Source organism: Cyprinodon tularosa, unplaced genomic scaffold, assembly GCF_016077235.1.
Source record: "Cyprinodon tularosa strain WSP-4 unplaced genomic scaffold, ASM1607723v1 ctg569, whole genome shotgun sequence".
In the NCBI taxonomy this organism is placed as follows: domain Eukaryota; kingdom Metazoa; phylum Chordata; class Actinopteri; order Cyprinodontiformes; family Cyprinodontidae; genus Cyprinodon; species Cyprinodon tularosa.
In genome coordinates, this window is record NW_024039306.1 from 245,423 (window position 1) to 271,102 (window position 25,680).

The following is a 25,680-nucleotide window of genomic DNA, read 5'->3' on the forward strand; positions in this document are numbered from 1 at the left end:
AGTTCACAGGGCGAGAGGCTTTCAGCTTTTGTGGCTGTCTGACTGGCTCAAGCAGGGATGCATCATTTCAATCTGCAGCTCAGGCTCAAGAAGTGCTGCCCCCTATTGGTGCCGGGAGGGGAAAGCACCTAGATGACAGACTGAATCTTGCCATGTGACATTTTTGTTCACTTGTGTGCTCTGTCACACAACAAGCATATTATGCATTCAGACATGAATGTGCTTTGAGGCCCGCTGTCACTCAAACATGTATGGATTCAGGCTCAAAGGTGCATAAACATGCTCACAAATAGCTGAGTCTCTCACACACAACAACCCCCCCCCCACGACACACACACAAAAATACAGAAACGCTCTCACTCACTCACCCACACACAAATACAGACATATACTCATGCACACACGTTCCTTAGCTCAGTTTCACCATTATAGAGCCCCAGACAATATAGGAGACTTAGCATAGGGCCTGCAGCTCCTGACTCATTTGCATGCCAAGTGGCTGTAATGCTGTTAGGGTTTATGCAATAAAGACAAGCGAATCCAGACCGCCGGGTCTAAGAGGTAAAAAAAAAAAAAAGAAGAAGAAGGGAAGAAGGGGATAGAGGAAAAAGAAATAAGAGAAGGAGAGAGACAGAGGGTGAGACAGCAAGAAAGAGAGACAGAAGAGAGAGTCAAAGGGAACAGATGGCCCAGGGAGAGGTAAAAGGTATAATCCCATCAGCTGCACTATCAACCGACCATCTGGACATCCCACAGCCCAATTACAACACATTTCAGCAGGCAGAACAAAGGACGGCTTCACAGGGCCACATCAGACCTGTTTGAGTGTCACTATACCAGAGCCAGAAGCTCCTCCACTCAGATCTTGTATCGGTTTTGACGTCCTCCGTGGCTAACGCTAAACTGAGAAAGAAAAAGATGAAAAGCAGGTTAAAAAGTTGCAGCATGTTGTCATTTTTAAGCATAAAATAACCTGCTGTGTGTTTAAGTAGAGGACTGTCTTGAAATTTGTAGTTTTAAGCCCAAAGTTTGTAAAAAACAAACAAACCCAAAGACTCAGTGACCCATCAGATAGGCTCACTGCGTCCTCCTCTGTCCATTTTGACTGATGTCTATCAAGGGGTGGCGGGTGGGTGCGTTGGGGGGGGGCTGTGCGTGTCTGTCATCACATCGGCTGTGCTGACTGTGTAATCCACTTTGCCACGGTCCCCATTCAGCACATGCTCCCCGCTCTGACTGTGCATTGAGACATATGCAAATTTTCAGGCAGAAGGGTGGACGGCTTAGAGCCTCAGTCGCTGCCTCGCCATGGGTCCTCCTGCGTGTAGGAGTGGGTTTTGGGGGGCAGGAGGTGGTTAGCCATTGCTGGGATTTCCAAGGTGGTGTGTGTCTACGTTCGTGTCTGTGTGTGTGCGTGACTAAGCGCAGAACGTCGTAGGTTTCAGGCAGCAGCTGCCCCCCCTGAAAAGTCACCGTCACCATCAGGCACTCTTTTTGCCCCCCCTTCTCCCTCCTCTCCTCCTTTCGTTCTCTCTCATCCCCAAAGTCAATTTGTTTACAGTAATTTTGAAGGGTGAATTATTTGCTGTAATCGTCCGCACTGATGAAGGTCAGGCCCTTAGAGGGGGCCCCGGCATGCCCATGGAGGGTTGGTCCTCTTTCAGACGCTCTGCTTCGCAATTAAGGAAAGCAAATGTCACTCCTCCAGGCCTCACAAATGAAAATCTGTACGAGGTGATTAGCATGAAGTCAACAGCGCCTGTTAAAGTCAGATTCCCTGTAGTACCAATGTGTGTGTGCGCACGTCATGGGCAGGGAGAGAGAGCAAACATGACCTGAACAGACCCAACAGCAAGGCAAACAAAGGGAGATGTCTTGTCTGAGGTGATCCATACAACAATGGCTGACTGTGATTTACTTACTGGATGGAAGGGATAAAGGAGGTTTAGAAGTGAGCTTGCAGAAGGAGCGAAGAAGGAAAGAAAAACAAAAAAAATTGAGGGAGAACTTGCAGGAATAGTTGCACGCATCTGAGCAGCAGGAAAAACATGCACATTTCACATTGTATTATAAGATATTGATGAAAATAGATTAAATTTGATATTGCTATTTTATGGCAAGCTGTCATGCTATTTCTGTTGTAAACACAGTGTTTTGCCGAACGCCATATTAAGGCAATGCATCAAGTGACAGTGAAAGTGAGGCATAAGATCACTCAAATTAGATTATAATAACAACTCCCACTGTTGATGAATGGCAGAGCCTCACAGCAGAAGTCATGCCAGATGAAAAGCATTGTAATAAACAATATGAAATGGATTGAATCGATCACAAAAAGAAAGCAAAAAAAAAAAACTCATTCTGAATAATTCATGAGCGCATTCCACGTTATGAAACCTGAACCTATCCTTAGTGTGCCTTCACTGTATCGTAGAACAAAGGTAATGAAATAACATGAAGCAGCAAAGCTTTAGCTTGTCATTTCCACGTCTTGACTCATTTAAGATGTGTTCAGCTTTAAAATTTTACTGTACATGTCCGTGCATGCTTAATCAATTCTGATAGCTACATTTGCCCTGACACATAATTTGCTCCATCAAATAATTTTCCTGGTGAGCCTGGGCGTTTAGCCTTTGTGAAGTGGACCATTTGAAGGGTCTGCTTAACTAAACCACTCCACCAGGCTGATAAATGATTTTGATTCTCATGCCTTAAAGGACAAATCCATCATTTTTTTTTTTTTTTTTTTTCTGGAGGCAATTTCCATGATATGTCTTTGTGGGAGAGACATGCTGGGCTTAAGGTGGAGGTGATTCAGTAACGTGTCTGATTGAAAAGAGACATGTGCTGGAGTGTCAAAGCCTATGTGCTGAATTTGCTCTTCTCTTTGTCTTGGATAAGCAGCCACCCCATGCATCAAGGCTATCAGCCCCAGTGAGGGATGGACCACCGGAGGAGCCACCGTCATCATCATCGGTGACAACTTTTTCGATGGTCTACAAGTCGTGTTCGGCACCATGCTCGTATGGAGTGAGGTATGATATAACATTTCCTTATAGAAAAGTTGTTAAAAGGGTTTAGAATTTTAGGACTGAGTTTCTGTTCAAAGGGTTATAAGTAGATATCTTGGTTTTTTTTAATTAGTATTACATCCATCGTAGTTATCCCATAAACCTGACAGATGGTAAATATTTATAAGAATAACAGAAATAGCAGTTTTTATGCTTTCAAAGAATCTCTGATGAGAAACTAACATGTATTTCAAACAGAAATATCATTCAAACCTTTGTATAAAATAAACACTAAATGCAACTGTGGTGATTTAAAGCTTATTCGAACAGGGTTTGCATGAATAAATTAGAGCTGATTTAGACTGATGACCAGCAGTTAGTGTCAGCTTCCAGAATCAGGACTTTTTCCTACACTAGATTTTTTACTTTTTGCATTGAACATAAAATTTCTGACATATTCTTTTTCACAGCAACTTATAATTTTTTTTTCTCCTCCTCTGCAATCCAGCTGATAACTCCCCACGCCATCCGTGTTCAGACTCCCCCTCGGCACATCCCCGGCGTTGTGGAAGTCACGCTGTCCTACAAGTCCAAGCAGTTCTGCAAAGGTGCCCCTGGGAGATTTGTCTACACTGGTGAGTCACAACCTTCTCTTCCTGTCTTTCTTTGTCTTTTTACAATCGATTTGACTATAGACTCCAACTCATAAAAAAAACGCACCCAACAAGATTTTGTGACTGATTCTTATCTTTGTTTTTTTCCAAAGCCTAACCAAAGATGATTATGGTTGATGTGGATAATTACAATACAAAATGATAAAAAAGATACATTAAGGATTTTTCTTCCTGCTTGTCTGCCATGAGCAGCTGAAATTTGTTTCAAGAGCAAATTTAAACATCACACCATGCAGTGGAGGGAGCAGTCAATATAAACAAGGTTTTCCTGTTATTTCCAAAGACAAAAGAATCACAGATTTGTTAACAATTACACGATTTTCAATTCAAGAATAGAATTGCAGACATCTGTCGGCATCTTATCCAAAATATAGATTCTTAGATCTCTTCACCGCCTCTGGATTCATTATAAAAAACCTCACTGATACCATCAACAACTGACTTTGAGAATTTTCTGATTGATATAACAGCAAATTTTTCTATGCTTTTTCTAAAATGATTTGGTTCGCTGAATGTGAAGTATGTAAGATCTGGTCAGGTACCATGCTTTATTAAAACCAAGCCATCAAGAGAAATCTTTCTCCTAATCGTTTATATCTGCCATTTAACAGATTAGGTCTGAGCTTAAATTGCTTAATTTATAAGTCAAATGCGTTTTCACTTTTTTATGAATCAAATAATAACGTCTATAACTAGCTTAAGTGAATGATCGTGTCTGAAGTTATTCTCATGTGTGATCGGCATGAATTTGTAGGAGAAAGTGTGGGAAGAGAGGGTGAGAGAAAGCGGGAGCACGTGTGTCACACTATGAGTAAAAGATCTGATTATCTGGCCTAACAGAAGGAAGTGGTGGTCTTATCTGTCATCATTGGTGAGTAGACAGAGGTTGTGAGGGTCAGAGCCTGTCTGACCTGGAAGCCTCTGTCTGTTCCAACTCTAGTGTGGAGAATGAAATCCCCCCCTCCCTTCCAGCTCAAGTGAAGCTCTGGCCTTGAGCACAGCAAGGCCAAATTTTAGCTCCGCCAGCCCCCCCAAAAAAATATCCCAATCCAGACCCTTCAATCCTGGAGCAGCTGTTTCTCATCAAGTCCCCCTTGCTCTGATTCCCCAGAACTACCACCCCTCCCCAGAAGCAGCCATTGGTCCCCTTTTTCCTCCAACCGTGCAGTCTGGCCCAGCTCTCCTGCGTTTAACCTCCCTAGCAGGAGCGGAGCAGAGGCCAACAAGGCACCGGGATAATGAAACAGGAGTGCAGTGTGACTGCGTAAGTGTATGTGTGTGTCTGAAAGTGAATGAAAGTGGGGGAGAAAGTGTGAGTGCGAAGGAGTCTCTATGTGTGTGTGTTACTAAACAGCCCCAAGAAGGTGTATAAGTTAAGACATTAATGGCTTCTATAGCACCATAGTGAAAGTGCCAGGTCCCTTAAGAACAGACCCCATTAGTCACAGAGGCTAAGCGGATTGGGATGATTACCATCAGGTTTTACTGGAGAAATGTGTCCCCTTCCTTCTATCTTTGTTGATTTTTCTCCCCCCCCCATTCTTCCACTCCGTCTTTCCCATCTCATTCTCACTTCTAGTTAGTATTAAGATACAATTACCCCTGGAGGCAACGGTGGTGCAATTGATTAGTGTGGTGAATTAAAAGAGAAAGTCACCAACTGACAAGTCCGACTCCTTTGCTTCCATGCTCCAGCCATGGCTCGCTGTGATTGCGCGATGGGGGTGAAGCTTACGAGAATTAAACCGCTAAAGGCAGCCCAACGCCTGAATTAGGTGTCGCTGATTCCATATGTAGAGTAATTGCGAGGGAAAAAGGATGTTAGCTACTTCTCTTGGAGATTAAAAAGCAAATTGACTGCGGGGAGAGTGGATTCTGTCTTTAAAAATGAAACAGCTCATTTTAAGACCACAGTTTTTCCTTTTTCTTGCGCAGCACTTGAACACATGGCCTACACACAGAAAAAGATTGGAACTACACGAGCAGAAAAGGGCATGCAGTGACACAGTGCTGTCAAATACGCACAAAACCTTACCGCAGAGCAACCCATGCATATCAGAGTTATCAAAGCCTTCGACCTCAGAATGCAACCTGAGGAGTGGGGGATAATTTTTTGTTCCGTCATGTTGACTGCTCACTTCCCACCGCCCTAATTGTGGAGATTTAGCTCGGTCAATTTAAGAAATTATCACAAATTACCAAGAGTCAACACAGAGGAGACTGCAGTCGATTTGAACAGCAAAGGGACACGTCCTCAGTCAGGTTAGCACCCTGGATCAGCTCCAAAACTCACAATCCATTCTCAGAAAGAGAGTATCCTGTAGCGTATGTCAAATAATCCTGTCTGCATTGACTATTGAATGCTTAAAGCACTAATGAGACAAACAGACAGACCATATAAAACGTAACTAAGCTGTAGCTGAGTGCTTCAAGGAGCCTATTTATGTTCTTTAATTGACACTTTTTTAAAGGAACGAGAAGCTATTTTTGTTTGTTTGCAGCTCTTTAAAAGAGCCTTGTCCCTTGGAGCTTACATGCTTGTCCTCTGTCTAATCCATGTATTGGTTATCTATTGGTCAGGACAGGAGTGGTAGAACCAGCTGTCAGCAAGGTTGTTGAAAAATCAAAAGGAGAAAGTCACGGCTGCACCTCAGTCAATATTTTACTTTACTTTACACTTCATAAGGTACTTAAAACAGAAACAAAATTGGTTCAGTCAAATATCATAAAATAAAAGAAAAGCTCAGATTTGTTGCCTCCTTACCTTTTTTTTAGCTTATAAAGATGTGCGAAAGAGTGAATCATAAATAAATATCTGACTGTAAAATCCTTCCAATTTAAACTCCTAATTGCATCAGAGCCTTTGTTTTTGTTTTGTTTTTTTTTTTATCTTGGCCAAGTTTCCATGAAGAACTCCCTTTCAGGGGCAGCAATGCAGGCCTGTGGTAATATGGTTCTGCGAGCAGTCCTAACACACTCAGCCGCTATTTATCCTAATCAGTGACATCCACATAACCAGGATTGCTTAAAATGAACCCCTTCCGCGCCCCAGAAAACGCACATTTACCGGGACCCCATTTGTCATGGGTAAATTGAGGGTCAGTAAACTTCGCCTGTATCCTCCAGTGGGGATCCAGGACATGCATCATAACGTTAGGAGAGAATGATTGGCGAAGGCGAGCTGTCACATATTTGTCAGGGGGAAGGGAACATTATTTGCTAATTTCCCAAGCTAGGCACTGACAGGGTGCTTCGTCTTCAGACCTTTGGTGACCAGCATGGCTTCCCAGCTATTAGTACAAGTCAAGTGTTTTTCTTTTTTTTCCCTCCTCCCACTGTAAAGCGGCAGTAATAAGAGCCATTCGTCCGACCTCACAAGACTGTAGCACACTGGGTGAAGGATTTGGGATGAAGCAGATGCCCCCCATACAGAGAGTTGCTCTTGCCAGGCCTTAGTTGTGGCCAGACAGCCTTGAGGGCTGATGGATCACAAAGTTTCCTTGTCAAGGTGACGCTATCGACTCCACTGCACCAAAATCTGACAAAATGGGTATGAGGCAGCCATTCATCAACATAAGGACAAAGGGGTCATGTGTGCTTCACTCAATACGGGTGGAGATCAAGAAATGTCAACCCTGCGAGGGAGTAAAAAGGAAGAGGTAGATAGTGCAGAAGTGGGATCTCTATCTAGATAAAATGTCTTGACAAAGTGTTCATACCACTTCAATTTGTCACTTTGTCAATTGTCACTTTGCAACCTAAACATTCTAAGTATTTATTAGGGATTTTATGTGATACAGCAATATAAAATAGTAAAAAATGGAAAGGTAGGGAATTTACTTTATAAAATGAGTTCTAAAAGTAAAAAGACTATTACAAACCTATCAAGATGTGGCATTCTGGCTAAACTAATAGGCCATGCAAATAAAGTTTTTCATTATGGCAGTAAAGACAAATATTGTGTCTTTGGTAGAGATGGAAAACTAAAAGCGTAGTGGGAGAATCTAGGTATAAATCAAATATCAGCCAAGTGCTCCCAAAATCTTGTCTTTATGGAAATATAAAACATTTTGACACATGCACACTAACTACAAAACAGCAATGAAAGGGAGGCCTTGTAAAGTTCAAGAGAAGATGAGCTCAGAATTGTCCTTGGCTAGACGCATTGGTTGCTGCAACACTGGAGACCAGGTTGGAGGTTCACTTTTCATCAGGACAACTCTAAAAGCAAAACAAAAGCTATGATGGACTAGTTTAGAGCACAGTGTATACATCTGTACAATTGCCTAGTCAAAGTCAAGACAAAAACATGCATTTCGTTTAATGTGCCTTAACTGTTTTGCAAGGAATAAGGAAATACTGAGGACTCTAGATGTGCAAAGGTGGTAGAAAAATATCCTCAAAGGAGTTTGGTTTCCATAGTAAACAGTGTATATTTTCTTTGGCAAGGCACCTGAACTTCAGCCTTATATCTTAAATGTACTAATGCAAAAACACATACTTATGCTTGGGAATTCCCTGCATTTTAGCGAACAGGCCTTTTTTGTCAAGGCTATAAATAGTACTATCCAAAAAATCAAACACTTCCTGTTCCTGTCGTGGAAAGTGTAAAAAAAATGTAGCGCGGTTCTAGACCCTCCTCTCTTCTAAAAATAAATAAATAGATAAATAAACAACTACAGACATCTTTATCGGTGCACATCAGATAGGCCCCTGTTCTGTCCAGCTGGTGAATTGAGCCTATCCTCTCCGCCCTGCCGTCACTTTGAAGTCCTAGACTTACAAGCTGATTAGATGGAGAGCTTCCTTTTCATTTCCTGTCCTGCAGGGCTGGGTTTGGTACTTCACTAGTGACTGGTCAGTGATGGGGTGTGGCCTACTGAAAGATATGTTATAATCAAAGGCATTCAAGGAGGTATGTAAACAGATCAACTTCTGAAGAGGAAGTACAAATACACACTAAATAGTTCTTACTGAATCTGAGTATATATATATAATCTGCTCCACACTGGGCTTCAGATCCTTTCTTAACAGCCTGTTTTTAAGACAGAAGCGAGTAAAGTAGCAATAAAGGATGACATGGGCATTTATAAATGTCATCACCACAGTGAAATGGGATGTAACCAGTTGGCACAACAGTTTTAGCATGTGTCAAAGCGTGTTACCCACCAGCCATCGCCATACCTGCCTGTCTTATTACAACTGCTGGTATTTAGCGCTAGCTCCACAGGAGTGGAGCAGACACTCATTGCCAAGTTAGATGGGCCTAGTTTGAAGGCCTTGTGAGCTTGTGTGCATCACGACAAGGTTCCACAGAGGAAGGTCCTTGTGTCCAATTAGAGGGCTGAAGTGACACGTGCTCGCACTCCCCCACTGTCAGGCTGCTTGTCAGGTAAGCTTTGAGAAGCACACTGTGGCATTATTCCACAGCGTGTTATCAGCAAGTGACCTGTGAAATCCAGCTTCAGGAAATTGATTGAAATAAGTACTGGTGGTTGAGCGTGTTTTTTTCCCCATTACTTCTCTCTGAAAGTGGTTAACTTTCAGGAGGAAAAAAAAGAAAAGGTATTAGCGTTTTTTTCTACCATTAAAAATAGTATACATTGATTTGATTTTAATTGGTTTTTGTGAAACTGTTGGTGGTTTGTTTGCTAAGTGACAGTATTTGTCCTTTTCCACAAGATAAATAGATAGAAATATGTACCTCTAAATAGTTAGAAAAAATACCTCCTTTCACGTCCACCCCTTCTTTTAAGCCAAATTCCCACCCAACGGGCTTTGAAGGAACTTGAGCCTCCAAACAGCCTTCCCTTTCCTCGGCTGCCGCTTTTTGATTGAAATTCATCGGCGAGTTTATTGAGAAATGAATGAGGGAGGCAGCAAGGTATTGACTTTGAGAGGAAAACACAACTCATCTTGAATGAGGGGGAAAATTCACCCGTAATTTAGCCGCCATCGATCCGTGCCCTGTCCATGTATTGATCTTAATTTTACAATATTAATTTGCGCTTGCAATCAGCTGTGAAGGGAGCCCATTTGATTTCTGCAGGCCGGTAATGTGTGAAAGTCCGCCAACGTCCTCAGAGAAGTGGCACACATGCTTTAGATGTCATCTAAGAGGATTGAACAGGTGTCTCTGGCCCTTTCTAATAATGCAGCCGATATGAAGGGAGCTGAAATTATGGATGTGCAATCTGTAACACTGCTCCCTTTTAACCGTGTTAATTACATTTTATCTGTTGCAGGGGCAATATCTGTGGGAGACTGTAACTGTTGAGCTTTTTTCATCTGTATTGGCTCAAAGTTCATGAAATTTCAATGAACATTGATCTGTCTCCATTGATTTATCTTAACTGCAGATCTTTGAAATTTTAATTTCCTGTTCATCTCAAGACTGCTGGAGATGGAATCACTGAGTGGTAACTGGCTGCAGTGGATGGAGATGATATGGTCAGTGTTAAAACAGATGAGGTTTGCTTTGCGTGGGTTTGCTGTGAACATTTCCATTTGGCTTGGTTTGGGTTTGGTTGATTTATGAAGTTGGTTTCCACATCTTTGTGCATGTTTTCTATTTTTCTGACGGGAACCTATCTATTCTGAGGAGCAGCAGCACGACCTCTGTTTTTTGTTCCTTCCCTTTACTTGAATCGCTCAGTTTTAACTCCTTACACAGTAACCATTGGAAGCCACTCACTCTACCTATAGAAGTTCTAAAGGAAAAAATTCTAAAGTATTCACACCTCAGATGTGTTTTTTTGTGTGCTTTTTTCACATTTTACACCAAAATGCTTGGTGTATTTATTGGGATTTGTGAAAGGTTATATTCAAATCTTGTTTTAGAATCTTAACTGCATTTATGTCTCTTGTGTTATAAATGTCTAGAGTATATTGGTGCTGAAGTAGTTTAGTAGCTCTGCTTGTTTTTAATGGTCATAGTTAAGATTAAAGATTAATGTCAGTCTTGAGTCCTTTTTCAGCCTCTAACAGACTTTCTTTAAGTATTATACATTTATCTCCACCCAGCTCACCCACAACTATAACCAGCATCCCCACAGCATGATGCTGCCACCACTACATTGTGTTAGTGTTTTTGACATTGTTTTGCATGCAGGACAAAATGTTTAATTCTAGTGCTATCTTACGTGAAGAACTTTTTCTATATAATTGCTGTTTACACTTAATGAGCTTATAGCAAAATTCAAATTGGACTTAATATGGCTTAATTATTATCGCTTTTCTATAGAGAGTGACAAAAAAAATTACTGTATGTTCAACAGATTCTACCCGCTTTGCTGTCATTTTCTGCAGCTTAAACAGTTACCATAAGCCTACATACAACCATTCAGTTTACATAGATTACTACATCTTAATAGGTGTGCAGTTGCACCAGGCTCTTTCCATTTTTGAATTCAAGGACTCTGCAGTGTGTTGTGAGATTTTAAAAGCTTGGAGTATTGTTTTCTACTCTAAGCCTGCTTTGAACATATCCAGAACTTTATCCTAAGTCTATCTCCTGTGCCCCTTGTTCTCCCTAATACAGTTTGTTAACAAATGTTTGCCAACAAACTACTCTCTGATGGGCTGATTAAATGACTCTTGATGGCAGCTGATTCCATTGGACTTTATTTCAAAGTTTCAGAGAATGGGAGGCCATTTCTCGTAGATTATATATATATATATATATATATATATATATATATATATATATATATATATATATATATATATATATATATATATATATATATATATATATATATATATGTAAGCAGTATTCTGCATAATTGTGTACTATTGCTTTAACAAGGCAATTCATATAGACTGGTGAATTTGGGTGGGAAGAGGTCATTCTGTGGATGATAGTTCTGCTTTCATCTAACAGACTGCAGGTGCCTAAAGGGCTTCAGTTTGACTGTTTGACAAGTCACAAATGCAATAACACTTGAATGAACTTCTTGCTTGCGCTGTTTATCTGTCTCCCCTTTTCCAACTCCCACTCCACCTCTAATTTGTGTTAAGGGGGGAAAAAAAAAATAACTGCTCAATGGTGTAGGAGGAGTGGAGATAAGCTCGAAGCAGTTAAGTATAATTAGCGAAAGTAATAGCTGGCAAATGGCAACAAGGCTAGGTTTTTATCTCCTGGAAAGATAGAGTTATCGTAATAAGCTGTAATGGCTGGCAGGAATGCTAGTACTCTGTGCAAGCTTCCATTCACGCTCATAGACTTAACAAGGAACAATTTCCCTTGAATTTACTGCTTTGCTCAAACATTTCCCTATGTTTATGCCCTGATACTGTAAGTCAATACACGTGTTCAGTCCACTTTCATATAGATTGAGGGCACACACTGCTGTATTGCCATGTAAGCACTTCTGGCTGCCAGCAACCGGCCATGTTTCTCTGCTCTCTCAGAGCGGTTACTCATGTCCTATTTCCAGAGAACATGGAGAACTGAGCAGCACACCACACTCGTATGCCATGTACAAGCGATCCACTCTACATTTTAAGTAAGGTGGCTGCAACCAAGGCTGCTAAAGCCCCTCTTGGAGAAAACATAGCAGGAATGAAGGGGAGCAGATTAGGGCGTCACTTAGAAATAAGATTGGGAAGCTTGCATTCCAGGGAAGTGGAATTTAACTTTAGGCCTGCCATGGGTGCGAGTGTGCGCATGCGAGGCTGTTCAAAAGAGGAAACGATACGGTCACAGCTGCTCTCAGAGTCATGCATTCCATTTCTTCATTTTCTGAAACTTGATCATTCAGTCTCTGGAGAGAATTATTAAAATAGTAATAAAAATATCTACTTCCAAATCTTCATGATGGCCCGTAGAAAGTGCTTTTGCTACTTATCATACTAATTCTGCTCACACGTGGCCATAATTCTTTAAGTTATCAGCTGTTAAATTTGAAACATATTTGCTGTCACATTCGGTTAGGAAAATTTCTATCATCTTGGAAATTAAAACATGAAGCATCTGTGATCCAGGCAGGGCGAAGAGATATAAAGGAATATAATTGAACAAAACATGCAACCTGTCTAAATCTGTGCAGAAAATGAAAGAAAATGAAAATTCTATTAGTGTCTAATGTCCCCCCGCCCCCCTCCCCATGTGCTCTTCATCTCTCCAGCAAAGTATTCAAATGCAAGCCCTGCCTTACCTCCCTGTGTCTCTTTTTCTCTAATTATCCATGAGGTCAGTAAGCAAAATGGGGAAGAAGCCAGGAGATCAATACAAATTATCCCTGAGCAAACCAGTGCTGACAGTTTGAATTGCAGCATATGTTTACCCAAAATCAGGCAATTTATCTTAATATCAGGCGAGTAATGCAGCAGGGGTGAGAGGTCACACAATCTCTCCACCTCATAATTACCCGCCTCTAAAACAGGAAAGTGGTATTGATTGGCCGCGGGCCGGGAAGCGGGCGTGACTGGAACGTGCCACTGACCCCCCCCTCCTTCCCTGCCATACCTCCCATAGTTTTCTCTGTCCCTCCACCTCCCTTCGGCTAGACTCCCTACCCAGCGCAGGATTTATGGGATGAGTGTGGAGGGTTTCATGTTTCCTTGAGGCGACTCAGAAGTCTTACAGAAGGCGTAAGAATGGTGGAGGGGGGGTGTGAGACTGCCTTCCCTTATCATTGAAAGGTCAAGGAGGACCAGACAAATTTTGGCATAGGATCATTGCACCTCTTCATAATAGCGTAAAGTTTATGAGTGAGAAGTAAGAACGTGACGAGGTGTTGAGGATTGAAAAAGGCTTGGAGGTGAAGAGGGTAAAAATGTGGAAACACGCCTGTCAATGCAAGAAAACGTAACGAGAGTGGTCCCAATGATTCTTGTAAAAGCTCAGCAGCTGAAAGGAAATCTTTGCACAGAGGAAAAAATGTGCAGAGGAGTGCAACAACTGCACATTTATTGTTGAGACTGAATATAAGTGCTCAGTATATATCATCAGCAGCTCTTACAGGATTATTGACATTGTCTGTGCCTGTCTGCACCAGCGTTACACGCTATGACTACAAAACTGTCAACTCATCAACTGACAGCACCGTTTAGCACTAATGCAAGTCTCCATCAACTGTCAAAAGCATTTGCATGAAATCAATAGCAGATGGCGGTCTATGTCACCAATTTCATTACGCCAGGGTTGTTACAAAGATCATCTCCATGATAGATGAGACGGCGACATGCCGGCATGGGGAGATCATGTCTCGTGCTGGAATGGGGACTACACTGAGTTCTGACACTAACTAAGACAAGTTTTAGTATATATTTTTGGTCTGGCACCAGAACCCGGTTCAAACTGAGCCCTCCAAATCACATTCATTGTAATTCTTAGACAGGAAATTACAGTAGGGGCATCATTAACATTGTAAAGATATGTCAGAAAGTCAACTTCTCCTGATCTCTTTCTCGCTCTGTACTGTACATCTGTCCGGCAGAGTTCCCAGCATGCCTGGCGGGTTGTGCAGGCCCCAGCTGAGGCAGAGGACAGGAGAGCGTGATGTATCACCCTAAGAGAGCCCACTGACAGCCTCTGATGATGGATGGCCTGATTATGGAGTGCTTTTTACACATACACAATTTACATCACACTGAGCAGCAGGGTCTGGCAGGGCCGTCGAGCACATACGCGTTTTCCAGGCAGGGCATGGGCACTCACACTCTCGTGTGTGTACACATACACGGGTCTGCCAGAGTGCATAGCATAAGGAGGGGACTGGAAATAACAAAAGAAAAGGGGGCAAATTCCTCGCTACAGCCTTGTCATGTACGATCAATATGGCAGATCAATCCTTTATTAAGGAGAAGATGGCTTTCCCTCCATACATTCCAAAGCGGACCTTTGTCATTTTGAGACACATGATGACATGTCAAATCATATTTCCAGCAGTGTATGTAGCTGTGGCATTGGGTTTATTCAGGTGTATCTCCACTATTGGGTTGAATACTACTGTGTTTGTAAGCTTGATCCTTGCTATCGATTAGAGCCCCCACATTGTCCATGCTTGAGTACATAATTGCTTTGTTTGACCATGCCCGAGTTGGCAATTACTGTATTCAGCATTTAGCACTACTGGTGCATGTGTTCAATTGTAAAAGCAAGTTTGAATGAATAAGAAATTAGTGTCTCTGTCAACAGTAGGTGTAGAAATAAAGTCCTGATTCCCATTTAGACCCGTTTCAAACCAGAACCCTTTATCTCAACTCCCAGCTCTTTGGTTCTAAGGGCTAAAACCCTTTTTGAATCCATATCGTAAATTTAGAATTTATGTAAAAACAGGGTTGAAGTTTAATACAAATGATTTTCAAGTTAACATACTCTTAATGGTAAAATATCTACATATTTTTTACCATCAGAACAAGCAGTATATTCTGTAGTTTAATGCATATCACGTTCTCTTTGCAATAATTTTATTTATTACAATATTAGTCAAATACTTTGACATATGATTTTGATTCATCTACTACTGCAGAACTTGCAGATATTTTTTGAATATATATTAGGTCAGATTTGTGATTGGTAAGAACTGATTAAGTATCAGCTTGAGGAAGAAGCGTCCTCTTTTGCAGTGGTAAATTTTACCCAATCCCTTTAATAAGTGCAACAAGATAAAGGAGTGGGTGGTGTTAGGGGTAACCCTAGGAAATTGGAGAGATTCATTTTGTGGCTTTTTTATCACCGGCCCTGACTCCTTGACTGCGTATGAGCGTGAATGCTTATGGTGTGTTTAGGACTGTTTTCTGCCAAAGCAATCTTTTAAAGACTAGTAGACTTTGTCCAAGTGCAGTACAACATAACATTAAGGTTAAGGGTTAGAGTCAGGTTATGATGTTGGGCAGGTACTGGTGATGGTCAGGGTTAGGTACAAATAGACTGACTTAAATGGACAGAAATCCGTTCCACTGAGGATAGACATACCAACTAGTCAGTGTGTGTGTGTATTTCTCTGTAATTGTAGGGGGTTTTGTTCACTTGCTTATACATTCAGCGGGTTCAGCGAGCTGTGTGGTGTTAATGCTGAAATTACATGCTGAGTAATGAGTGATGGGCCAAATTACAGGCTGAACAATGAATAGAGGCAGGCAGCTCTTATTAGTCTCCATAGAAAGCCATTGATTTATGAAGCGCCTTGCTTGGCGGAGTTACTCTCCTGAAAATGATATCTACATTGAGAAGTGATGTTCTCTATTAAGCCATTCCTTCCCCTTTTACACTGCTCTCCTCCTTCCTAACCCTCCTCCCCCCGGCCTCTCTGTGAGTGTACACATGATTGTTTAGAATCAGGCGGAGCTGTAAGGAAACCTTCAATTACCCATTAGGACTGTCAGACATAAAACGCCCGGCTCTCACCAAAGTCTGGGTTATGATTCATTTACTTTGTGCCTCTGATTCATCGCCCAATATGCCTCATGCCCCAGATTACTGTTTGAGGGGTGGGAGAGATTAATGGCTCCATGGGATCTGCCACCGTATTTCACAGGCCCAGTGTTGCAGTACAGTTGGTGCAGAAGGGTGAAATGACAGCAACTTACACTAGATCAATGTGTGGACAGTCTTTCACAGATTATTAAAGCTCTGTTAGATTAAAAGACCCCCAGTATGTAGTTTACTGTAGTCAATATTCCCAAACAGATCAAAAGGGGGAGGGTCTCACAAAAGGATTCTTAGACTGATGTAGGTCATGGCTGCTAATGAAATAGCACTAGGTGACACAAGTGTCAAAAAGAATCTGTTTCTGCATCCCCCCTTGAGGTTTCTCTGAAATTAGGCATTCTGATATTATTTCTGTTCTATAAACTCCCAATTCTTTCAATTAGTTCCCTCATATCTCAAAAAATAGCCGTGAATTAAATCTAATCCCCCCTTTTCTGTTTTCTAGCCCTGAATGAGCCCACCATCGACTACGGTTTCCAGAGGCTTCAGAAGGTCATCCCCAGACACCCTGGTGATCCTGAGAGGTTACCAAAGGTCAGTACATTGTCTTAACAGAGTGGAGAAATGAATTGCCAATATCTTTAGATTAGTTTTAATCCATACTAGTTTGCTTGTGAGGCTTAAGCTAACAGTTAGTCCAAGTAGGGTCGTTACCCATTGGGTATACCTGATAGTCCTTGGTAGCTTGTTGTTGGAGAACTACCCTTGCCTAATAGTTGTTGAACAGAGTACAGTCTAGACAGGTACTTCAGGTACATCACAGGTAAAAACGAAACTAGTAATTAACAATGGAGGCATGCACACTGGTGATGTGCCACAAGTGATCTTCTGTAAAACATACTGAAAACTGAACAGCGGCAGCATATAACATCATAAAAGGATGCTTGCACCTAAATAATGTATTGCTTGTTAAACCCATTTGCTTTAACATCAGGATGATTTTACACTATACATTGTCAGTACATGTATTACCAGAAATGGGTAGAGTACCCAAAAAATGTACTTAAGTGAGAGCAGCACTACTGCATTTTTTTTTTTACTCAAGTAAAATTCTTCTCATGAAATTTCTCAAGAGTGAAAAGGTACTTCACGTACTGAGAAGCATTAGATCCTAACATGTGATGTTTGAAATTAGGCAACCAGACTGAGAATAATGTGTATATTATTGTCTTTCAATGTATTAAAAAGTTAATTGAAAAAAAAAAATAAGTAAGATGATTATGAAATAAATGGAAGAAATACTTTTAAATACAATCTTTACTGTAGATAATGCTTGAATATTGGGAAAGGATCAAGAATTTGCAGTGACAACATCTGCTGTTTACTCTATATTCACCAGAGCTTTGGAGTTACCCAAGGTGGGGAGAGTATCCAACTCATTTTACTCAGTACAGCATTAAAACGTATGACAAAGCACAAGTCCTCCTGAAATATTTTTTTAAGTGACTATCTAACTCTGTGGATTACAAAACAACATATTTTGTTGCTGCCATCACCTGTAATCATCCACTGCACACACAAGGTACATTCATATTTTGGTAAAATAACATTTACATCAACCACTGTGATATTTGTGGGATTTAATTTTATCTAGATCTGACAGGTTCTCTGCCGCAAATTTCAGCTTCTATGATCAACTGATCTAGATTTATACTTAATCAACACAGCCAGAGAATTAGGTACTTGAAGTAAGATATTAACTGCTTATATTCCTTTAACAGAACCTTAACAGAAATCCTGAACGATCCAGCTAATGTCTTGATAATACTCTGTGACAAATAAACTAAATAACATTCCCATCAGTGCAGAGCACTGCAACCCTAAGCGCTAACAGCTTTTGCTCCACATATGTGGCTCACCCACCAACCAGCGTGGTAATGGTATTGGTTTTTTGTGTGTGGGGAGAGAGGCGTAAACTCTCTGTGTGGTAAAATAGCTCAATCAGGCGTTTTCCTCTCCAGTAGTCTGTGGAGATGGTAATCTGGTCAGAAACGACGCCTGCACCCTCATTACCCCACTCATGTTTTCCTTTCATTTTCTGCGGCTCGATTTGGTTTAATCTTTTGTTTACAGGACTCTGTGCCGTAAACCCTTCTAGTCTTACTGCAACTAATAGACAAAGACTGCATGTTATTATGCTTTGGCTTTTAAAATGTTTTGTTTTTTTCATCTTCCAGTTGAAAGTCACATCAGTTTGGCATCACACATTAATGGGCCAAAGTGAGAGAAAGAACTTAGCATTAAAACGGAGGTGTTCACGTCTTTGTTTTATAGATCCTCGCTTGCGTGGTCTTTTTGATCCCTTTATTCTTTTACTTTGATTCTTCCTCTTTCAGCTTCTCACTGATATAATCTGTGTGTTTTCTCTAATTGCCACCCTGCCAGTAACCATTGTGATGACCAACCCTTCAGATGTGTCAAAAGTAATAATATGACTGATTAGTCAATTCAGAACCCCTCGGCATGCCGTAAAGCGGGGGCCACCTTGGAGTTTTAATAATACTGGGAAACCTTTAAAGACCTTACCTATTACATCCCAGCAAGCAACACAACAATATTATTAATGTCCAACAGACAATTTAATAAAGAACAGAGTGTGTGTTAGCTATAGATGTTTGACCAAGGCATCCTGGAGAAATGGAACTTCACAGCTAGTCTTTGGCTCAGTATATGAAATGTTTCAATTAGACCTGGTCCCTGCGGAGACAGGAAGCTACACCTCGACATGAAATGTTACTCTAATTTCAGGGGTAAACGCTGACCAAAAGGTGAAGTTCCCTTACCTTTTATATCCGCGATTCTATCTCTGCTGGTAAGACTAGAGTTTTACAAGGGCTCTCCAAAGTGTACACCTCATGTTAAAATGGTAGAACTATAAATCATTTCACGTTGTTTCCCACATACGTGAAAATTGTCCTGTACAAAAACTGATTAAGTTGGAAATCTTGGACATATTTCCAGACAACTCTTTTCTACAGCTCTTTAAGTGACCACACAGGTCAAATTTGGTCTAGGATTCTGTCCAGGCAATTCCAAAACTTCAATTCTTCTTTCCAAACACTAATATCTCATTAAAAAGGATATATGCTTAGACTCCTAGTAATGTTGAAAAATAAAACCCCTCTTCCATTTGAGGTGTTAACAGACAACATACACTGCTGGTTTTGACTCAGAATATTTTAATTCATTTTGAAAAAGATCCAAATTTCCAAGAAACAAACTATCAAATCATGACGTTTCTTTCACCTTGTGTCACTGTAGACATGTGGTTCTTTTAGAAGGTCTTTTGGTGTTTATAGTCAAAAAGATCTTTTGGAATCATGGCCCAAGGTTCTAGTTTGGTTTTCTCCCACTAAAAATTTTACTTGAACTAAAAAAGGATTTGTATAGCAGTCCAATTTCTTAGTAAAGGTACCTGTAGTTGCAAGAGAAATGGAAGTTTTTATATAAAATACAATTGTTGTTAGGAATAAGTTTGTGAAGCTTTCTAAGAGCTCTATCAATCATTTAATATCGCTTTCATTTTACATTTTGGTACTATTCTTCTATCTGATAATACTGTTTTGTGAGATCATGAGTTACTTTTCAAAATGAAAGAGGAAGCTGTATAAAAAGCCTGCAAGGCCAGTTGATCCATATTCCACACTGATAAGATTGACTTTAAACATGATTTGACATCTTTGAAAATATAAACATACACTATATTGCCAAAAGTATTTGCTCACCTGCCTTGACTCACATATGAGCTTAAGTGACATCCCGTTCCTAATCCATAGGGTTCAATATGACGTCGGTCCACCCTTTGCAGCTAGAACAGCTTCAACTCTTCTGGGAAGGCTGTCCACAAGGTTTAGGAGTGTGTTTATGGGAATTTTTGACCATTCTTCCAGAAGCGCATTTGTGAGGTCGCACACTGATGTTGGACGAGAAGGCCTGGCTCTCAGTCTCCGCTCTAATTCATCCCAAAGGTGTTCTATCGGGTTGAGGTCAGGACTCTGTGCAGGCCAGTCAAGTTCATCCACACCAGACTCTGTCATCCATGTCTTTATGGACCTTGCTTTGTGCACTGGTGCACAGTCATGTTGGAAGAGGAAGGGGCCAGCTCCAAACTGTTCCCACAAAGTTGGGAGCATGGAATTGTCCAAAATGTCTTGGTATGCTGAAGCATTCAGAGTTCCTTTCACTGGAACTAAGGGGCCAAGCCCAGCTCCTGAAAAACAACCTCACACCATAATCCCCCCTCCACCAAACTTTACACTTGGCACAATGCAGTCAGACAAGTACCGTTCTCCTGGCAACCGCCAAACCCAGACCCGTCCATCAGATTGCCAGATGGAGAAGCGCGATTCGTCACTCCAGAGAACGCGTCTCCACTGCTCTAGAGTCCAGTGGCGGCGTGCTTTACACCACCGCATCCGACGCTTTGCATTGCACTTGGTGATGTATGGCTTGGATGCAGCTGCTCGACCATGGAAACCCATTCCATGAAGCTCTCTGCGCACTGTTCTTGAGCTAATCTGAAGGCCACATGAAGTTTGGAGGTCTGTAGTGATTGACTCTGCAGAAAGTTGGCGACCTCTTCGCACTATGCGCGTCAGCATCCGCTGACCCCGCTCCGTCAGTTTACGTGGCCTACCTCTTCGTGGCTGAGTTGCTGTCGTTCCCAAACACTTCCATTTTCTTATAATACAGCTGACAGTTGACTGTGGAATATTTAGGAGCGAGGAAATTTCACGACTGGATTTGTTGCACAGGTGGCATCCTATCACAGTTCCACGCTGGAATTCACTGAGCTCCTGAGAGCGACCCATTCTTTCACAAATGTTTGTAAAAACAGTCTGCATGCCTAGGTGCTTGAATTTATACACCTGTGGCCATGGAAGTGATTGGAACACCTGATTCCAATAATTTGGATGGGTGAGCAAATACTTTTGGCAATATAGTGTATTAAATGAATTAAAAGGCATTTCAACCAAGTATTAGTTTAAGGGTATAATTACCCAAGCAACTAGGTTATTGGACCTTTTTCAAATAAAAAAAACTACATTGTTTTTCTGCTTTAGTTCTGCATGATATATATTAGTGTGAAAAAGATTTAATTTTATTTACATCACAAAAACCTGGCACTTTAACACAGCTATGTACACTACTGAGAGCCACTGTATATGAACAAAGTCACATGTTTTCTGCAACCACAGACCCAATGTTACCAGAGGTAACATGGCTTTATTACAAAGAAACCTTGAATATAAAGCATGGCTGGTTGTTGGACAGATGTTGACACTGAGACCGAGATTAGTTTCCTGGGTGAGCGTATACTTAATATAGCACGGTCTCTCGGCCTTTGCATGAAACAATCAGAGAGTGAGATGAAACCCTGCACTCCCAATAAACAACATAAATATTTGATTTGCTCTCTAATGGACCCAAATATGGGGTTCAGGGGGCATGTAAATGATCCCACGAAGTGATTCGTCATTGTTAAGCTTGCCATCTGAGGGTCAGCTCTCGGGGTCAAAAGCACATTCCTAATAAAACAAGCCTGCGGCGGGCCGAGGCTGCCGCGCACATTCGGAATGAGAGAAGGAACGGCAGAGAAGAACCATTACATGGTGCAGGTGAGGCAGGGAGACTCTATAAAAAGAAGATAAAGCTGGAGGACAGCGCGATGTGCATTAGCAGAAAGGCAAATCGACACCAAGCCCACTCACCACCTCTATCCAGCCACCCCCCCCTCCTTCCTCCGTTCTCTCCCTCCCATGACTTCACCCTCCAGTTGATAATATTACTGTGCTATTGATTTCCACCAGCCTTCTCCCTGGGACCAGTAAGACACGTGGTAATTGTAAGGAGACAGAAAGCCAATATGGGAGTGCTCATGGATAGCAAGGGATGCACGCTAATATTGTTGCTACACAGAGAAAAAAGGGGGGAAGCTGCCTCTGATTGAAGTTTACCTCGTAATTCTAAGACAACATCGCAGATGACAGCCTGACCCTGTGGGAGGAGTAGAGATATAAAAATTCAATGCAAAGTCCAGGGTGAATATGAAAGTAATAAGTGTGAGCAGTCAAGTGATGAGAAAGGAGATTGGTTTGCGGGCATGGCGTTAAGTGAAGAGAGACTTTGGAATTCACCCTCCTTTTTAAGATCTTGTTATAAAACAATTTTCTATTCATAATATAAAAAAGACAATTTATAATACCATTTTGTGCCCTCTGGCAGTAATGGACAAATAGACTGGATATCACATTATATCACACTCAATTTCTCTCCTCTGCAACAAATTAGATTCATTATAAAATTAAAAGTGGAAACTCAATATTGTTTTATTATTAAGCTGATTGCTTTGGATTCTTTTCGTTCCCTCCCAAAATGAGCATAAGCCCATTCTTCTCCAATTCTTTGTGTAATCCACAAGGAAAAAATATTACAAATGTGTTCATGTCAAGCAATTACCCATGTATTTAAATGAATCTCTCTTCCTGTGCTCTTTGAAGTACCTTCATCTAATGGCCCTATGCTTCTAAATGCATTCATTACCTCAGGCTAGAGCTAACAGAGTAATTGCCTTACAGTTTTATAATGGCATTAGCACTCCAAGCTACATAACCTAGGCCCTCTTTTATTAACTGTGATAATATAAATACAACATCCATGTTAATCTAGTGCTTGAAGACTCCTTTTTTTTCATAAGACATCATTTTGGATTTTTCCCCCTTAGCTTTATGCCTTGGCAATCACACGAAGCAGCTTTTAAATCTTAGGTGATCAGTCATCAGAGCGTTTTAGAGGAGCATGAGACCATTTATGCAGAGCAATCCCAAACAATAGCAGAAATCAGTCACGCATTTGTCACAGAACAGCAGAAATCATTTGAAGCCGTTAATTGTTTCAATTTAACATGGTGTGTTCAGATATGTCTCCATGACAAGAAAGCCAATTACACTTATGCTGGAGCAGCATTTGAGATTTACATGGAAATGCCCTCGGAACGCTATTCCGTACTAATCGTATTCACAGCATGAGCTGATGCGCATGAAGGAGTCTCGTCAGAAGAAAACAAACTTCCTTCCTTGATTGGGTGCAGCACTTCTCATCATCCGCCGATATGACTAGGTTGCCACTTAAGCATAGCCCCTGCGAGTCAGCTTGGTTAGTTAAGACACCACGCGGTAAACGACAGATTAAGGATGAGAGGCAATATCGTTTTCTCCCCTCCTCTTTTTTTTCCAAGCTGTCCTTATGTCACTGCTGCAAAGTACCATATGGACAAGGAGGGAGAGGACGTTTCGCAGAGAATGAAACATGGCTTCCGAATGCGACAGTCTTAATTGCTTTAATTGTTGTTTAAAATTGAGAGCCATGTAGGAGATCTTGAAATATGATAGAATAGATTATTGGTAATTATTAACTGCAGACAAAAAGAAAGAAAACCACTTTATCTCACTCAGCAAGAGAGAGAGAAATCTGTTCTGCCTGATGAGAACACATCAAGACAGCTGGGCCTCTCATTTAGTCTACCTGCTTCACGACAACCATAATTCTTTATTTGTATGCAAACTAGATGCATGCAACGTTGAGCATACACACCAATTTCAGAGGTAAATGCCCATTCTAAGAGCCACCCATCCGGTAACTTGGGGTGGATTAAGCGATATGTTTCTATAACAGAGCATGGCATACTCTGCAAGTGGCTCCTACAGCGATTCATCTTGATAAATCAAGGACGTAGGCTAGATATGCTCCTTAGGATGAAAGGGGGCCCCCTTACACACGCTGCGTACACACTGCATACGCTGTGCCGTGGTGATGCAGGCCAACTCTTGGAGGCCGCTGTTTGAAGGCGCGAAGGCTGTGTTTACATTCATTTACGGCAGCTGCCGTCTTAATCCCACACTGCCATTGCCAAGTGATGGAACACTTCAGACAAATTACCGAGGCCTGCAAAAGAAAACACAGTGAATGTGGGGAGAAAACAAGCACCATCTGAGATGTTTCTAGTGACAGATTTGCATTGCTTTTAACCGGAGTTCTAACAGCGCAGTCGACAAATCTCTGCTCTACAGCAGGTGACAACAAGAGAGCATTTTAAACACACATACAAACATACAACAGCCATGACTGCAACTCGCCTTTGTCAGATTAAATGCACTCTTAAGAGGAGGAGAGGGTTTTCATAGAGCAAACTGCCTTCTGTATTATGGAAAACAAAGAGAGCAGCCTGGTTTCTGGAGAGGGATTTAATTGTAAGTGCTGAATTCAAAGAGCCGATAAAGACACACAAACAGGCCAAAACCCCACCTAGCTGAAAGCCCAAAACATTGTACGTGTGTGTGTGATTGTATGTGTGTGTGTGTGGTTGGGGGGGTGATCCTGGGCCAACTCATTTTCACTGTTAAGAGCCAAAGCAACACAGCTAATCCGCATTGTCAAGCGGGGGCAAGCATGCAGACATGGATAAGACCACATCCTGAGCATCCGTGTCCCCAAGGCACGAGCACCCAGCTCTTGCTGGATGGGAAGTCATTTGTGAAGTCCTTTGCAACAGCCAGTCAAAGAGGTTAATTGAAAAATTCCTTAATGTCATTACAACAGAACTAGATTAACCCAGAGCTAATTCACTTTATTGTTCTGAAGAGAGGGGACTCGGCACTGAACTCTGGAGCAAACATGGGGCCCGGAATCAGGGGTGAGGTGTTGTTTTTAAAGGACTATGCCAGTTTAATTAAGATAGGGAACATTATTCACTGCTCTGCATGGTTGGAAGGAGCAAAATGGTAGTGCTGTATAAATGTACCTCTGGTGCCTCTTCAATCTAGGTGGCTCTTATTTATGTAAACATTTTAAAGCACTTTTAATGTGCATCTCTCTGTCTGTTATACCTGTACTTTGCTTGCACAAACACACCCTCCCACACTGTCCTCAAAAGTAATAACAAAAACTATTTTAGATGATATTTTGTTGGACTACCACGTTTTTCATGGTGTTTAAAAATAATAAAAATAAGCAATCGTTTCATCCATGTTAATTAAATTTTTCTATCATTGTCATTGATCTTTACTGCTGGGATGGTTAGACTGCTTTGTAACAAGTTCTCAAGTGCATCTAACATTTTTAAGAAGAAAAGTCTGAACACTGGAGAGGAAAAACATGGTGCTCAGTCACTCCTTGAACCACTCTGTCACTATCTATGCCCAATAAATGCTGGTATTATCATTCAATTGGAGTTGGTTGCTTAAATAAACATTGTATGTGGTTAATAATTTAGTAATAAGCAATCATTGCATTGTTAAGGCTTTAATATCTTGAAAGCAAAAACATATTAATCACTGCAAGATTTTTTCTTTTCAAAAGCAGGATCTTCTTTTAGATAGGACAAAGGCCTGAGGGGTGAAAAAATCCTTTGTGGGAGTAACTTTTATTTCCTTTTACTGTTTCCCTAATTAGGAGGTGTTACTGAAGAGGGCGGCCGATCTCGTAGAAGCCCTGTATGGAATGCCCCACAACAATCAGGTACCTCAAAAAGCCTCTCAGCATGTCTGATTTACACATA

General features: G+C 41.3%; 1 protein-coding gene across 8 annotated transcripts in view; it reads left to right on the forward strand.

The window, feature by feature from the left end:
* The window catches only part of LOC119797036 (transcription factor COE3), an 84,555-nt gene that overhangs the window by 53,023 nt on the left and 5,852 nt on the right, over window positions 1–25,680 (forward strand). For 4 of the 8 annotated variants that reach the window (XM_038305892.1, XM_038305894.1, XM_038305896.1 and 1 more), the window contains exons 9-12: window positions 2,902–3,035; window positions 3,520–3,646; window positions 16,570–16,658; window positions 25,575–25,640. In XM_038305892.1, the coding sequence (XP_038161820.1) occupies window positions 2,902–3,035; window positions 3,520–3,646; window positions 16,570–16,658; window positions 25,575–25,640 (416 nt within the window). The remainder of the gene's footprint in view (window positions 1–2,901; window positions 3,036–3,519; window positions 3,647–16,569; window positions 16,659–25,574; window positions 25,641–25,680) is intronic. The other 4 variants (XM_038305893.1, XM_038305895.1, XM_038305897.1 and 1 more) reach the window with 1 other exon arrangement.